Genomic DNA, 16,294 nt, shown 5'->3' on the forward strand with positions numbered 1-16,294 from the left:
TCACTGTAAAATTGATTATGTGTTACTTTTTATAATTATTGTTGTAAATATTATTTTCAACTATTATCATTCAACGACATTCCACTCAACATTCCGCTATTGTGCAGCACCACGCGCACCGTCATCGATCAACGAGAAGCGAGGGGGGGAAGAACTGAAAGGGCTGAAGATGACCGCATTCGCCGCCACTCGTTCGGTTCGAAAATTACTGCGGCGTCAGTGCGCGCGAGTCGGTCGCGCGTGGTGGTTGGTAACGTGATTGTGGTGATCGGCCGGTGAACGTGAGCGTCGTGTGCGTGCCGCATAAGCAAGGAGAGAACGATGGCGAGCCACGACGGTGTTGGCATCGGTGACTTTGTACTGCTGGATGAGATCACTGTCGATCGCGCGGTGGAGAACCTTAAAACAAGGTACGCAAATCGTCGAGGTTGTCTGAGAATTCGATTCTCGAAATTCGCGACAGAATCGCGGACGCCGCTGACAGCCGGAGGACGGCGGGGAGCGTCCCGCGCACGCACGCATCACCGCGCGGTTCATCGCTGCGTCCGCGAGAAGGCGTGGCCTGCGCGTCAGCAGGTGGTCGCGTAGAGATAGTAAAAGGTCTAAATACCTTTCTGCGCCTTATCACCTTTAAAATTGGAGAAAGGATAATTGGCGTGATATCGATGTAACAATACTGATCGTACCATTTAACCGACTTTTTGTCCCTTTCGAGGAATGAGGACGAAAACAAATAGAGAATGACACTCCAGGTAACTTTAACCTGATTCGCGGTTCAGCAAAGATTAAAACAATATATTTGCTAATTGTAATCGTACTTCGACTGTTGCTAAGGAATGTCAAATATGTCAAGTCTGTACTCAATATAAGAACGTAAAAAAAAAGGAATAAACGCGCATAGATAAATGTGTTGTATAAAATGCGGAATGACTTCATACGTACATACGTACACAGAGAGAAAGAGATAAGAGTAGAGTGCAGTAATATCTTCGTTACTTTCGTTTTTCTATTTTTCTTTCAAACATCTAAAAAACATTATATTCCGATTATGAATAACGTATTTTGAACTTGACCCGCTGACGACGATGACGATGTCCGAGGAGACGTCGAGGCCGTTTCCACCGGCCAGCCTTGGTCGGTTAATTCTGGTCAACGATAGTCTGCCTATCTTTTTGTGAGGGTCAACTATACATGTCTTTTTTCAGCTAATACTGCTAAGAATACGACGAAGTGTTTATATCTTCACATATTTTATTTTTAGAGGATTAAAAATAAAGGAAATATATTTCTCTTTCCACAAAAATGTAAAAAAGTGCAGCCAGATTAACTCTGAAAATCTTGCAAGTTTGACTTTTTTATTAATAGAATTCTGAAACAAATAATTTGAGTGCTACAATCGAAAAAATTTCAATCTAGTTTAATGTTTTACAGCTTATTTCATAAAATTATCGTTGTTTAGAAAAATGAATCAGAAATCATTTTTATTTTTTAGACTTTCATTTTCATGTAATGTGATTTAGCTAATTAACTCAATGTAACTTTTTCGTATATTACAGATGAGACTGTAATCTAGAAATAGACGGTAAATATCGAGTTGCAATAAGCAATGTTTGCAATTGGATTCTAGAAGACAGCGAAAGGTGCGATTGCACCAACACTAATTGATGTTAATCATAGTTAATTCTTCTTCTTTGTGTCTTCATAGACGTAATTACAATCTAACATAAAAACAATTGAGTCCAAATAGATCCAAGATTAACGCAGATAATCGAGATCATCGGCGTAAAATCAGCTCAAAACGTCACAGACAGTCCTAACGCACAAACTAATTTTTTGCAACAATAATCGTAAGCGAATTTCCAAATTTTATTCAATCGTCTCATTCTCTATATCTCGTAAACAAACTTTTATTTTATCTTTCTATTTAATGGCCTGAATCGTTTTCAAAAATAAATAGCAACTCAATGGTCTATTTAGATAAATGCGTACAAAGTTACAAAATAATTACAATTCTACATCACAAAACGAGACTCGTTTGATTCATTTGACTGCATAGTTTGTATTGTGGATTGGAATATCACATTGCGAGTAAAAGACGGAAGCAACGAGACCTGTTGCGTGGTTACATGAGCGCAATACGTACATGAGCGTATCGTTTTAGCGGTAAAGAACGCACGTACTCACGCGTACTCACGCGTACTCACAATGCATTGTGGGATATCACACGCACAAAAACCGGAGACAAAGTAATAAAATAATTAAGGGCAACACAGAGATAATTTCGCGAGATAATGTAAGATAATCATAATTAAAGACAAAAGACATTCTTGTTAGAACTGTGTAATAAATGTCATTAATAATCTTTTAATCTATAAGGTAGGAAAATTTTTATTTTGTTTTACAATTGCGAAAATTTACAATATCTGATAAATCACGGATATTGTTTATTTAATAATTTACTAGGAAAATTAAGCTACTAAAGCCGAAGCTAGGTGATGTTGCTCAACAATTCATTTTATTTCCAAACAATTTCAGAAATGTTTCGACCTATTCATTTTATTAATGTTTATTTAATGTTCACGAATATAATTTTATAAGAGAATTGCAAAATAATTTTGCAATGCGCTAAAAGAAGCTGTATTTTTCCAATATTTGGTAAAATATCTGCGATAAATTGGAATATTTTTCATTCTATTGTAGCACTTGAAGGTAATAACGATATACACGCATGACGCATTTCTTGGAAAGGCATTATTCATGAGTAAAGATGAATGACGTGCTCTGATTCATCATGTGCAATGAAAACTTCAGACGTATCACGCGAAATCTTGGATATCATTAAATTAAATCAAATTAAACACTGGGGGATCGATTAATTGGGTAAAAAATATCTAATTGGATAAGTATCCAATTAGGAATCAATCGATTAGGTAAAGATATCCGATTAAAATAGATATAGAACCAATTAACAAGATTAAAAATTAAATTAATTAAAAATAGTTACGTAACAATATCCAGAACAACATAAAGTCTTTAATTTTGAAAGATGGATTAAAAGTTTAAATTTAGAGATCGAAATATCTAATTGATATATTTAAATTTTTATCTATAGACAGTTTTCAAGCGTAAAACGCGAGAGTTAATCATTTAAGGAAGTTACTTGCATTATTTTGCTTATTGCAGTGTCATATTATTAAGTAATTTGGGTAGAAAGTACTTCCTGTCGGAATGAGCTTATCAATTTTGTCTTTGTCGCAAATTTATGTATAATAATATATATCTATATATTATTTTTTATGAACGACTCGGATGCTTTATTAGCTCATTTCAGAACTTGATATCAAACGAGTTTGCTTGACGTTTATTCTTTATGCTTCAACAAAGTCGTTAACTCTATCTCAAGTAATTAAACGACTCTGCAATGTTCATAAAAAAGGGACAATGAAATAAATTGAGTGATATACGAGATAAAGATCTTGTGACTGTTTAGCGTTAAATGTAATCATACGATAGCGAACTAAGCTTTCTAAAAAATTTCACTTATTTTTGAGAACAAGAATAATGTTGATAAAAACATTTAGTTTAAAACTATTTTCTTGTAGCAATTTTAATAATTTCTTAAGAAAAAGAAAAATCTAAAAAATTAGAAGCCAAAATAAATTGTAATATGACAAAATTATGAGTTGTAACATAAATTATAAAACTCTAATATATAGGTCGAGCTTTTATTTTTACCGGCTTATGCCACTATTTCGGCCAACGACTCATAATATCGCTTCCGACGCCAACGCGAGAGCCAAGCAGGCACGTTTAGCGGTAAAAGTGTGCTGAGAATACGAGCGTTCTAAGACTATCCTAGGATACACGCGATGAATATACATGCGACTCGCGTAATCTTTATCAGAACGTGTGTCGGCGATGAGTCATCATTGTCCTCAAGTATTGAATACTTTTCGGTTTGTGCTCACGTCATTATGTGAGAGTTTGACACGCACACGGCATGATATAATAATTACGATATAATAGTTACGATGTAACAATTATTATGCACTGCGCGCGTATGCTGAAAGTGAAAATAAATATATATAATATAATATAAAGTAAAATTGGAGAGTAAAAAAGTGTAGGAGAAGAAATTAAAAAGTAACAGAATTTAAATATCCTTGTCATTCATTTAGAAATTACGAAGATGGCCTCCTTTCATTAATGCTAAATATACGATTAATTTAAGTAATACTTATTTATATTACTGTTTTTTTTTACTTTCTCGAAATTTCACTTTTGTTAAATTTATTTAAAAATTTTAAAGTGTGAAAATTTTTTTCTGTATCGAATATATAGCTGACTTTAATTTTATTAGGAATGTAATCACTTGCATTAACGAACGTTCAATTGTCCTCAAAGTAAGTAAGGACAAGTGACTCATTATACTTCTGTAATCTTTCAACTTCGATGTATTCGTTTCAGGGACGATAAATCTTATCTTTCGTTGCCGCCTGCACAAACTGTCAATTTATAATTTCCACAAAACTATTATGATTAAATTTTTAATCCAAAGAAAATCTTTCAGTAAATCATACAGCTTGCACATATAAGATGCAAGACTATTCGCATTCCCGCAGATTATTACAAGGTTTCGTTTAAATTTGCTTGCGGAAATTGATTTCGATAAAAATAAAATGTGCGATCTATCTTCTCTTTATTTTGTATCTCCCGTTTGTATTCTGTTACAGATTCAACGGAGGGAAGATTTATACGTACATCGGCGAAGTGTGCGTGAGCGTGAATCCTTACAGAACCACCAATATTTACGATGAAAGCCACATTGTTAAATACAAAGGTATTATCGAATTAATCTGCAAAAAAATATATTTTAAAATAAACATTTGATTTCTATCAAGATACGATTAGTTCAGAATGTCTGGCGTGTAATTTCTGTAATCTTAAATTTTCTCATTTAAAAAAAAAATTGCTTTCAGATAGAGAACTGTTCGAAAATCCACCGCACATCTTCGCGATTGCGGACGCGGTGCATAAAGAGATGAAGCAGCAGGGAAGAGACACCTGTATAGTGATAAGCGGCGAGTCGGGCTCCGGTAAAACGGAGGCTAGCAAAATTATTATGAAGTATATCGCTGCTGTAACCAATCTGAGCGGCCAGCAAGAGATCGAGAGGTATAAATTGTGACTTGGAGGCGAATTGTAATTACTATCAGTTTGCGCTATCTAATCTATCTGGTTAGAGCGATAAGATTGAATCTGCAGTCAATACATTTTTTAAGAACGATAGATTATTTAATTACGTAACGTTTAATGTAAACAGCACAATTCCATCGAGTGTTAAAAATATTTTTGTTAGCATAATTGAAGCGACTAATGAAATGATTGCGTCTTCTTTCAGAGTGAAGAATATCCTCATTCAATCAAACTCGATATTGGAGGCGTTCGGCAATGCCAAGACGAACAGGAACGACAACTCGTCACGATTCGGAAAGTACATGGATATTAATTTCGATTTCAAAGGCGATCCCGTCGGTGGCCACGTGACCAATTATCTCCTCGAGAAATCGCGGGTGGTCTATCAGCAAAAGGGAGAACGCAATTTTCACTGCTTCTATCAGGTACCGTTTGCTCGTACCAGCTCGATAATTTCTTGTGCACTTTCTGTCGCTTGATTAGAATCTCAAAATACAAATCCGTTGTGTCGAATATACGAAAACGCTCAATTTTCAGTTGCTAAGTGGCTGCAACGAAGTCGAACTGAACAAACTACGTCTAGTCCGCGACCCGGCCGCTTATTACTTCATCGGCAACAGCAAAATAACCAGCTCCGACAGAGGCGATTATAAAGCCATTTGCACCGCCATGTCCAGCCTTGGATTCTCCCCAAACGAAGTGCAGACCATATGGAATATCGTCGCTGGTGTTCTGCATTTGGTGGGTAATTAACATGAAACTGCGCTATGACAAAACTAGAACATTTATCAAACACATGAGCGCTTTTTATAATCTTTCCGAAGATGATGCTGGTTTTGCTTAGTGGTTTTTAAAAATTATTTTTCAGGGCAATGTCACCTTCCGATTGGACGACGACAAGCTTTTAATTGAAAATAACAGTGCTTTAAACGACACCGCCAATTTGCTCTCGATTAGCCCGAAAGAACTGAGCACCGCCCTTTCGCAGAGGGTCATAGCGGCGGGTGGAGAAGTCATGCAGAAGACTCATAATTTGATAGAAGCCGAGTATGGCCGAGACGCTTTGGCGAAGGTGCGTCCACTGGACTGGAATTTATTTCTTTTATTACGGAATTTTTCCACAATTGATTGTGCAGTAAAAAAATATTATGAATTTTTCAGGCTGTATATGAGCGATTGTTCACGTGGATAGTATCGCGCGTCAACGGTTCTATCAACGTAAACGACAGCGACAGGGTGAAGAGATACGGCACGTTGATTGGCGTGCTGGACATTTATGGCTTCGAGATTTTCGACATGAACAGCTTTGAACAGTTTTGCATCAACTATTGTAATGAAAAGTTGCAACAGCTTTTTATCGGTAGGCATAGCGCAAAATAAATATGCGAGCGAAACGTTGGATTCAGAATTGTTTTATGATTGTCATATTTTATCGCAGAGTTGGTTCTGAAACAAGAGCAAGAGGAATATCAGAAGGAAGGGATAGCTTGGCAAAACATTGAATATTTCAACAATCAGATTATCTGCGACTTGGTTGAACAAACTCACAAGGGAATGATAGCGATCATGGACGAAGCTTGCCTCAACGTTGGCAAAGTTACCGATGAGGTAATCAAATTTCCATTAAATAAAAAAAATAAATTTTGAAAATAATAAAAAGAAGAAAATACCTCTTTCTAGATGCTCCTCGACGCGATGGATAAGAAATTGGCGGGCCATAGACACTACACCTCTCGACAATTAAAACCTATGGATAAAGAGCTGCAGCATAGAACGGAGTTCAAAATCAAGCATTATGCCGGCGACGTGATTTATAATATTAACGGCTTCCTCGACAAGAACAAAGACACGCTCTTCCAAGACTTCAAACGGCTGCTCTATAAAAGCAATAATTCAATAATTAGTGAAATGTGGCCTGAGGGCGCGCAGAATATTTTGAAGGTGCGAAACTAGCGCATAAACATAATATATTCATTTTAATATTTTTAATGCTACGTGTAGTTATGCGGTTTTAATTATCTAATTTGAAAATCAATCCGTTGTATTAAATATTTTTAGACGACAAAGAGGCCTTTAACCGCTGGCACGATGTTCCGCAATTCTATGATCGCGCTGGTGAAAAATCTAACAAGTAAAGAACCGTTTTATGTCAGATGCATAAAACCCAACGAAGTGAAATCTCCTGTCGTGTTCGATAACGAGAGGGTGAATCATCAAGTGAGATACTTGGGACTCGTGGAGAACATATTGGTGAGACGAGCTGGTTTTGTGTACAGACAACGATACGACAGATTCTTGAAAAGGTATTTTAAATGTAAAAATATAGAAAATATAATAGGCAAGAAAATTCAAATGTTTAAAATTTGCCAATTAATTTTCCAGCCATCAAATAATGTGTTAAATATTTTCTAAACTGCAGCGCACAATTAATTATGTTATAAAAGTAACGAATAAATTTTTTTGTCTTTATCAGGTACAAAATGATATCTCAGTACACGTGGCCAAACTTCCGAGGCACTAATGAGAAGGATGGAGTGCGCACATTAATGGATGAGAAAGGTTTTTCTAACGACGTTAAGTACGGTCACACGAAGATATTCATTCGCTCGCCGCAAACTCTATTTGCGTTGGAAAAGGTTAAATATCTAAGTGACTTAATCTAGCATTCGAATTGGATGCTGGTTGATCTAAATATGTTACACGATAATTATTTCGCTCGCAGGCTCGCAGTGATCTGATACCGGGCATCGTGATTCTCTTGCAAAAGCAGTGGCGAGGATATCTCTGCCGTCAAAGGTACAAGAAGATGAGAGCCGCGCTGGTTCTAATGTATTACTACAGAAGATACAAACAGCGCGCTTACATCAATGAACTCGCGCGGATTTTCAAGAACGCCAAGAACATGCGGGATTACGGCAAACATTTAGCATGGCCGCGTGAAAATTTCGCCGTGAGATACGTGGTCCCTGCCTTGAAGAACATGTATGCGAGATGGTGGGCGTGGATGGTGCTTCGCGTGATTCCTCGCGAGGACTGGCCACAGCTTCGATTAAAGGCGAGTCTCTTCAGCAATTTTTTTGCGAACTTTATTAATTAAAAAACGATGGAATAGCAGGAGGATCTCAAGCCAAAGAAGATTGTAATTCTTGATACTTTTTATTGAAACCAATGTTTTAATTAAGCAGCATACGTTTCGGCTGATCTTACAAACTGTTTCTTAGAAGACCGTAAATTTAATTCGTCATTATTAATAAAAACTTTTATGAAGTGATTCACGTATGTGATTGCGAGAATTACTTATTGAGGTGTTGATCGAAAATCACCATGTTCTCAACTGTAAAATAAAAGTTTTTATTAATAATGACGAGTTAAATTTACTGTCTTCTAAGAAACAGTTTGTAAGGGTAGCACTGATGATGGCTGAAAGATCAGCCGAAACGTATGCTGCTTAATTAAAACATTGGTTTCAATAAAAAGTATTAAGAATTACAATCTTCTTTGGCTTGAGATCCTCCTGCTATTCCATCGTTTTGAAATTTGCGAGCCTAAGCATCAAGTTATTTTATTAATTAAATTGAGTATCTTAACGACACGGGCATTAATTTTGTAATATTGATTTTAGATGGCAGCCGGCGCCGTGCTGCGCTCGAAACGATCTTACTGGGGCCAAGATCGTCGCTGGGAGGGAAACTACTTATCCAAGCCGGATGAAAATCCTCAGAGCGACATTTTCAACTCCTCGATAAACAATCTTCGAAACACCGACCACTTCAAGGCTGTTCTGTTCAGCGCATTTATCAGGAAGACCAACAGGTTCTTTATTTGATCAATAATTTTGTCGATTTTGTGACGAACGATATAATAATGTGATAAATAATGCAGGTTTAATAAGACAGCGGACCGCGTTCTGGTGGTAACGGAGCATGCCGTGTACAAACTGGACGACGTGAAGTTCAAGAACATGAAGAAAGGCATGCCAATAGCGGAAATCACTGGCCTGAGCGTTTCACCTGAGAAGGATCAGCTTATCACGATTCATTCAAATCGCGGAAACGATTTCATTCTATCGATCACCGCGAAAGACGATAGAATCGGAGAGCTAGTTGGCATTCTAAGCAATCGATATTACCAGTGAGTCAAAAATATTATTTGAACATATTTAAAGTACATTTTTTTCTGAATACGTATAATAAACATATGTATAAATACTCGCTACAACAGAAGTTGTAGCCTTCGAAAATTTTGATGAACAATTGAAGCAAATTCCGAAATCTATTTTTTAATTATCCAAAATAATCTTATTTTCCAGAATGTGCATAATAATGAGATTTATTTCTTGTCGATAGGCAACGCGGCACCGATCTGCACGTCACGGTAGACGTAAAATTCAAGTGCATGTTGGGTAACAAGAGCAGACTATTGCGCATCGAAGTGATGCCTGACGTGAGCGAGCCCACGTTCAAGAAAGACGGTAATCAAATCATCTACGCCATTCCACCGTCGGTGAGTATCATCGACGGTAGCGTTAATACAAGACAACAAATCCGTACGGCCAGTTAAAAGTCTGACGAGTTATCCGAGACTGTGTACCATAATTGAATATACATGTTTTAATTACTTACTCTCGTTAGCGTGTACTCTGCCATAACGGTACTATTATGCTTTAACGATTCCACAAATCACATTGTGCGCTTATTTCGCATTTGAAAGTTTTCCGGTTAAAATCAGTTATTCTATATAATCAGGGCTGAGCAAAATGTATTTCAAATACAATAAACTATTTGAAATACAAAATGTACAATGCTAACACAATCTTGATATTTAAATTATAAAATACAAAATACTTTTAATTTTTAATTTTCGATTTAAAATACAAAAATTTTGTATTTTAAATAAAAAAATTAAAGATATTTTGCAATAAATACTAAAATTATTAGTATTTTGTATTTTGTATTTCAAATGTGTTTGCCCAGCCCTATATATAATATATATTTCATGCAATATTAATATTAATCGTGTTAAACGCAATGACCAATTTTACGGTGACGAAACTCAAAAGTTCAATTATTGTCAATAATATCTGTATCACAATCGACCATTCAAATTAGGAGTGTAATTCGTTGAAATGCTATTTCTAACTTGATTATATTTGTATTATAGACATTGGTTGAAAATTTGCAAATAGATTTCTTTTTACAAAAAAAAAATTTTGACAGGAATTATAATTGCTATTTATTGAAAAAAGTTGCTAATTTTTTTGATAATATTATTCGTCTTATCTCATCTTGTTTCTCGGCGATTTTAGCGCTAACGGATAATAATACAAGGATTTTTAATCGTTTCGGAGAGTAAATGCTAAAAAGTTTAAAACCTGACCAATCACTGTGCCTGCATGATAAATATACTTATGCCGAAAGCCTGTAAAACAAAGATATTTGTATTGTAATACAAGTTATTTGCGTGAAAAGTATATTACGTGATTATTACGTGCGTGACGTAAAAGCGTGAAAGTTGTCATTTACAGCTTTTTGTACGCCGATATATGCTGCGGCGGAGTGTTTCTCACACGACGCACTTCTTTGTAAATATATAGTATTATAAATATTTTTAGGTTGTAATAATACGAGGACGAGAAGTGAATTGCGAATAGCACACGCGAATAGTGAATATATATAATTTATAAAATAATTTATAAATTTTTGGAAAATCATCGAATTTCTCTCCTCTTCCGCAAAGAAAAATGCTATTTCTCTATTATTCTAACTGCTCTAAGCTGGTGGCCTTCTACTTACTGTTAGATCGAAATATTTTTTTCAAAGCTTTTTACACATATAAATACATAAATATATATCATAAGCAGTTCGATAAATACAAGTGCACTCCTGGAGCCTGTTATAGTGCCTGTTAACTTGACACAAAACATAAAGTATTAAATGAATCCGTCTCCAAAGAAAATTTTGGATCTTTCCATGTACTTAGGCTAAGAGAGACTTTATGCAGAGAAAAATATATATGTAGGATCAAAAGATATGTATTAATCAAAATATATGTATTATTTCACGATTATTTCGATGTTAAATCGATTAACACGCGAAAGATTGTACATTGCCATAGATTCCGAGAGACTATGTATATGCATTTATAAACCGTTTGTTAAAAATAAAAGTCTGCTTTTTTGAATTTATATTTATAGAAAAACAATTATAAGAAAGAAAAGAATATTTCAATTGATAATTATAACTGCAAAGCATTTTAGAACATGTTGAGAATTGTGCCATTGTTAGAAAATAAAGTGAAAGTTTCACATTGTATGCTGTGTCCTCACTGCATCCCTGGTATCGTAAATAAGTTGATCATATTATTCGACATATTGTTTTGGCGCACGTTTGTTGCATGTATTATATACACATAATATGAAGAGCATTTGCATCGTATTTTATTATTGAACATCTTTATACAAAACAGTATATATTAATTATTGATTCGTTGGTACATGTATATGTATCCCAATTCTTTCGGTGGATTTTCCGACAAAGCGACCTGTAACGATAAATTTGTGTAAACGAAACGCGATTTTGTTAAAAATACATGAAATTAGAAATAAATATTGCGTACTTTTTCATCATTAAATATCACCCATCGATCTTCCTTGAGTAAGTGACAAACGTAATGGCCTACCATCGTCGATGTACCCATATGCGATATAAAGCCCACTAGTTTATATCCTAAAAACACAAAAATATACGATAATCTCAAATAAAAAGATGCATAGAGTAATTACATTTCGTAATAATATATAAGTTCCTATATGTACATTATGATTCTCCATATATGAGAACAATGTACTTAAATTTTCGTACACTTTAAGTATCTCGATCTGAGATCGGTGTACAATCTAACTGTCTCATATTAATTTCTTTAAGAAAAATTAAAAATTTAGCACTAACATCCTGCGAGGGCTCTTAATGCTCTTCTATTATATTTCTTAATATATCAGTTATTGTGAATATTTACGAATTTTGTAATAATTTTGTACACTTTTTGTAAATGTCGTTAAAAAAACTCATGTAGCAGCACTAATTCTTTACTCGCGTTATTAGTTCAATATTTTGTCTATGTTGTTTATAAGCGATTGTTTATTTTTTTCATACAATTCAGTTTGAGAAGTATAGGACTTTATGACTCACGACTGCTTCCGTCTTTGAATGTTTCTTCAGCCGGGGTATTCGTTCCTATCCGAGTCCCATCCGTAGGATCTACTTCCTGGGCATCAAGTTCTGCCTGATGACTGAAAATCCAATCAGCCGCACGCTCTAAATTATTGTTAGTCGCCTTGAGCGCTTTCGTTGCTTGCTCCCGTGTAAAGCCCATGGCCATTACCATTTCCAAAGCAGCTTGATCCGCTTCAAACTTATCGTCGCCTGACATAAATCGATAATTAATTAAACGAAGTTGATTGATCAGTAATGACATTGAAGCGACTCTTACTTGGCTTAATATCAACTCCTGGTGGTATAAACGGCTCGTTGTAGTCGAAATCCGAAATGTGCTCCATCAACCAGTCCGTTGCAGCCTCGATGTTGCTGTTTTCTGTGAAGTACAAGGCACGCTTGCAAGCGTTCAGCGGGAAGCCGATGTCCGTCAGTTCATTCAGAAGAACCGCGTCGTAAACCGGTGGCGGCGGCGGTGCGCCGTCCGGCAGTAATTTCTCGTCGGGCTGCAGACCGTTTCCGCGCAGAAAGTTCAACTCCACCGTATCCGGCATCTCTACTGCCACATCCAATTTGATGGGCGTCCAATCTTCCTTAACTGTGAATTTTTTCAAGTAAATCAGCAAATAATCCGGGAAACTGGCCAGTCTCGTCACTCTGAAAAAGAAATTACATAAAAGATAATAAAACTAAAAAAACGATTATACAAATGAGAGATGAAAATTTGAAATTATAATGCGGTTAATAATGAAATCAAGATGTAAAATGTTAAAATGAATAGTATAACATTTGATTATGAAAATAGCGCTCACTTAAATGCCGTTGTTTTCGCGTTCAACGCTGAACTATAAAACTGTTCCACAATTTCCAAACGAATGAAACTGTCCAGACATGACGACAATTTTATACGGGGTCTCACAAGAGTATTGGAATCTAGCTTCTGTCCTTTCTCTTCGGCTTCCTTCTTCTGAGCCTCATAAGCAGCCACTTCATCCTTGATATATCATTTACATTAAGTGATGAAAACATGACTATTCGAAAAGACTAATCAAATCTGTTTAATGTATTCACCTTGTTCACTGCAGCCTCCAGCGGTATTGGCAGCGGCAGAATGTATTCCGGCCGATAAGTGTACTTAACTTTTTTAGATTTGCCACATTGATATCTTTCCTCCACTTTAAATTTGAAGCATTCTGTTGGGCATACCTCGTGCCGACTGTTGCGCTATTTAATCAATTCCCAGATGTTAGAATTATTGTCAGATAAGTTTAACGCAAATCCAAAAGTTAAATTAATAATTACATTGAGTAAGTTAATGAGGTAAAGGAGAAATTCCTGAGCGTCTTGTTGCCGATTCGAGAAAAAACCAGGATGCTCGCGACCGATCAGGACCTTAAACATCCTTGGGGGAATACCTTGCCGCGACTCGTCGTCTGTACCAGATTTGCTCGGCTGCTCGGAGTACTTGCCGGAGAGCAAACCAACTCCCAATTTTGCCCTAAAAATAGATTTCTTGGATTATATTTTAGACAGTCGTTAAATATTATTACATTAAGAACGCCATGACTCACATTTGAACGTTAACATTCAACGGTGCATCGTAGTAATTGTTTTGAAATATCTCGGGCGCCTTGTCGACATATCTAAAATTTAATAACAATTGTCGAAAATTATTCGAAATAAATATAATTCGCAAAGAAATTATCCATCAGAATATACGTACTTATTAATAAAATCCGGAACAATGAATAATGTTTGTATGACGCTATTCAGGTAACAGGAATTTCCCAAATTAGTCAGGCCGGTGTAGCCGGGACCGTATAACGGTGTCAATTTACTGCCGGCTTCTTGGAGGGACACCCATTCGCCAAACTTTTGATTTAGATCCAGTTCCAGCTCGATCATCGACTTCTCCGTTTTCTCCATCTGTGAGATGTTGATGCCCCAATGCGACAGATGAATTGCTAAGTTTGGATCGTCCACCATGTCATCCTCATCATACGAGTACACGTCGGCTTTACCACCTTTAGTGATCGTGCCCAGCTTCACCGCCAAAGGATAGTTAGTTGTGCGATAGTGCTCCATTGCGTGGCCATTGCCGCCGCTTCCGTCATAAAACTTACGACCACAAAGTATACTGCCATCAGTCAGATTTAGCCAGAGATTCTGTGTGAGGTCGCACTTTTCACACTTCCAACCGCTCGGTGGTATCTTTTTGCCATTGTCCAGCTGCTTCAGATTTGCAGCATGTCTGTAAAGTGCAAACAATCTTTACATTCTTATTCAAAATAAAAGATCTTATCAATATTAAATGTCATTGCAATTAATCAAAATCATTTCATTAATAATAAACGCCGCAATTGACTCACTTCGACTTCGCTCTAACTTCTCCGTCCCATGTATGTGCTATCTGTGCTGCTGCCCATGCTCCCTCCATGTGTAATATAGCTTCCACTGCTTGTTCCACCTGTCAACAGTTTCAATGACTTAATCAATAATTATATGTAACAATTTTAGATAAATCCTACCTTATGAGGCAAATTGCCTTCAGGATAATCAATCTTTACAAAATTTGGTAAAATGACAATCTGATAGGCCTCTTCATAAGTATATTTTTGTTGATCAGGCATGAATCCACCGACTGTTCCTATTGCCAGCCGCGTGATCTTTTTTTCAGGACCATCTCCTTGTTGATCAGATGGAATCTACAAAATATTTTACACAAGTCAGAAAAAATTATAAAAAAAGTACATAAAGTCTCTAGTAGAAGTTCCCATAAAACTTTACTTACATAGTTTATTGTTCATTGTATCTTAATAAAAAATATAAAAATTGTGTGTTAGTTTTTGCTTTGGAATGATTTAAATTACCTCTTTTTTGGTGCGTTTAATGTGAAGATACACAGGATCATGAGTCTGAGTATAGTACCGCATAAGATGGTCCTGGCCCAGGCCGTAAAAGGATGTGAGACTAACATAGAGACCCGAAGGCGAGTCCTTAAATAGAAAAAAAATTTTTGCCGGTAACGATTATGTTCGTTAATTTCACCGGGTTGTGTTGTTAGGCAAAAGGACAAAGGAGGAGGAGATGTCTTACTGGTGTATCGAAGGAGTAAACGCACTCATCCTTGTATATTTTGTCGCCAGACTGCGGAATTTTGATCTTCTTCAAGTGCTGCGTCAACTCTATCGATTCCATGACAAAAGAGAAATAATTTCCCTTCCTCTTCGAGAATAATGTAAGAATTCGCGCGACTCCGAAGCTAAACGATGCGGTGAATTACTACCACTAGAGGCGTTGGTTGTCACCTAACCTAATTTCGCCTTCGCCGGTATCAATGACATTGCGTGAATCATGGAACAAGCGAACTGGATTGACTGTGGACACGAGGAACGAAATTTTATAAACAAATTTTATTTTTACCGTATTTTTTTACATTTTATATTATTTTCAAAATAAGGAGAATTACATTAAATAAATTATTGCAATTAATTTATGATTTTAACCGTATTTAATTTCTACTAAAATATTTGGGATCTTATTTTTATATTAAATACTTGACTTTCCTTATTTCGAGAATCGCAATATTGCGATTCGATAGTATGGCAGTTAGTCATTCCGGACTTGTTGCAATGAAAAGTTGCGTTCAAATCTTTTCGCGATTGTTTAAGGTGATTGTTTGTCGTAAAGTGTCGAATATCCGTCGTAATACATAAACATTACGTACTTGCACTCATTATTATGTGATAGCGCCGGCAATCGGTCTTCAGATTTGATCAACATGTATATATATTTTATATACAGGTTATGCGTCTCTGCCAAACTGCAACAATAATGCAAAATTATAACTAGGTATATATATATAAATATTATTGCTTTAATTAGCT

General features: G+C 36.0%; 2 protein-coding genes across 2 annotated transcripts; one reads left to right on the forward strand and one right to left on the reverse strand.

Annotated features, from left to right (window-relative positions):
* The first annotated feature begins 171 nt into the window (after nt 1–171).
* Nucleotides 172–11,505, forward strand: Myo31DF (Unconventional myosin ID). Its single transcript, XM_012370922.2, has 15 exons — nt 172–410; nt 4,734–4,840; nt 4,980–5,175; nt 5,402–5,621; nt 5,734–5,937; nt 6,065–6,268; nt 6,358–6,556; nt 6,635–6,804; nt 6,877–7,137; nt 7,255–7,499; nt 7,670–7,832; nt 7,919–8,251; nt 8,819–9,009; nt 9,079–9,327; nt 9,543–11,505. Exons 1-15 carry the CDS (start codon nt 322–324, stop codon nt 9,754–9,756), a joined length of 3,045 nt encoding a protein of 1,014 aa, XP_012226345.1. The 5' UTR covers nt 172–321; the 3' UTR covers nt 9,757–11,505.
* Nucleotides 11,506–11,610: 105 nt separating this feature from the next.
* Nucleotides 11,611–15,724, reverse strand: Usp5 (ubiquitin specific protease 5). The gene is made up of 13 exons (XM_012370813.2): nt 15,504–15,724; nt 15,278–15,403; nt 14,936–15,112; nt 14,777–14,874; nt 14,131–14,658; nt 13,979–14,050; nt 13,710–13,905; nt 13,479–13,631; nt 13,220–13,401; nt 12,685–13,064; nt 12,384–12,617; nt 11,812–11,921; nt 11,611–11,736 (listed from the first exon to the last, which is right to left on the reverse strand). Exons 1-13 carry the CDS (start codon nt 15,603–15,605, stop codon nt 11,668–11,670), a joined length of 2,427 nt encoding a protein of 808 aa, XP_012226236.1. The 5' UTR covers nt 15,606–15,724; the 3' UTR covers nt 11,611–11,667.
* Between the last annotated feature and the right edge of the window lie 570 nt (nt 15,725–16,294).

Source organism: Linepithema humile, chromosome 1, assembly GCF_040581485.1.
Source record: "Linepithema humile isolate Giens D197 chromosome 1, Lhum_UNIL_v1.0, whole genome shotgun sequence".
In the NCBI taxonomy this organism is placed as follows: domain Eukaryota; kingdom Metazoa; phylum Arthropoda; class Insecta; order Hymenoptera; family Formicidae; genus Linepithema; species Linepithema humile.

Excerpts from the sequence above, each read along its gene's own strand:
- Usp5 (XM_012370813.2), bottom strand. The coding sequence starts at position 15,605 with ATGGAATCGATAGAGTTGACGCAGCACTTGAAGAAGATCAAAATTCCG. Across the intron at positions 15,404-15,503 it reads TTTACTCCTTCGATACACCA|GACTCGCCTTCGGGTCTCTA; the intron begins GTAAGACATCTC and ends TTTCTATTTAAG. Across the intron at positions 11,922-12,383 it reads ATTCAAAGACGGAAGCAGTC|GATATAAACTAGTGGGCTTT; the intron begins GTGAGTCATAAA and ends TTGTGTTTTTAG.
- Myo31DF (XM_012370922.2), top strand. The coding sequence starts at position 322 with ATGGCGAGCCACGACGGTGTTGGCATCGGTGACTTTGTACTGCTGGAT. Across the intron at positions 5,622-5,733 it reads ATTTTCACTGCTTCTATCAG|TTGCTAAGTGGCTGCAACGA; the intron begins GTACCGTTTGCT and ends CTCAATTTTCAG. Across the intron at positions 8,252-8,818 it reads GGCCACAGCTTCGATTAAAG|ATGGCAGCCGGCGCCGTGCT; the intron begins GCGAGTCTCTTC and ends TATTGATTTTAG.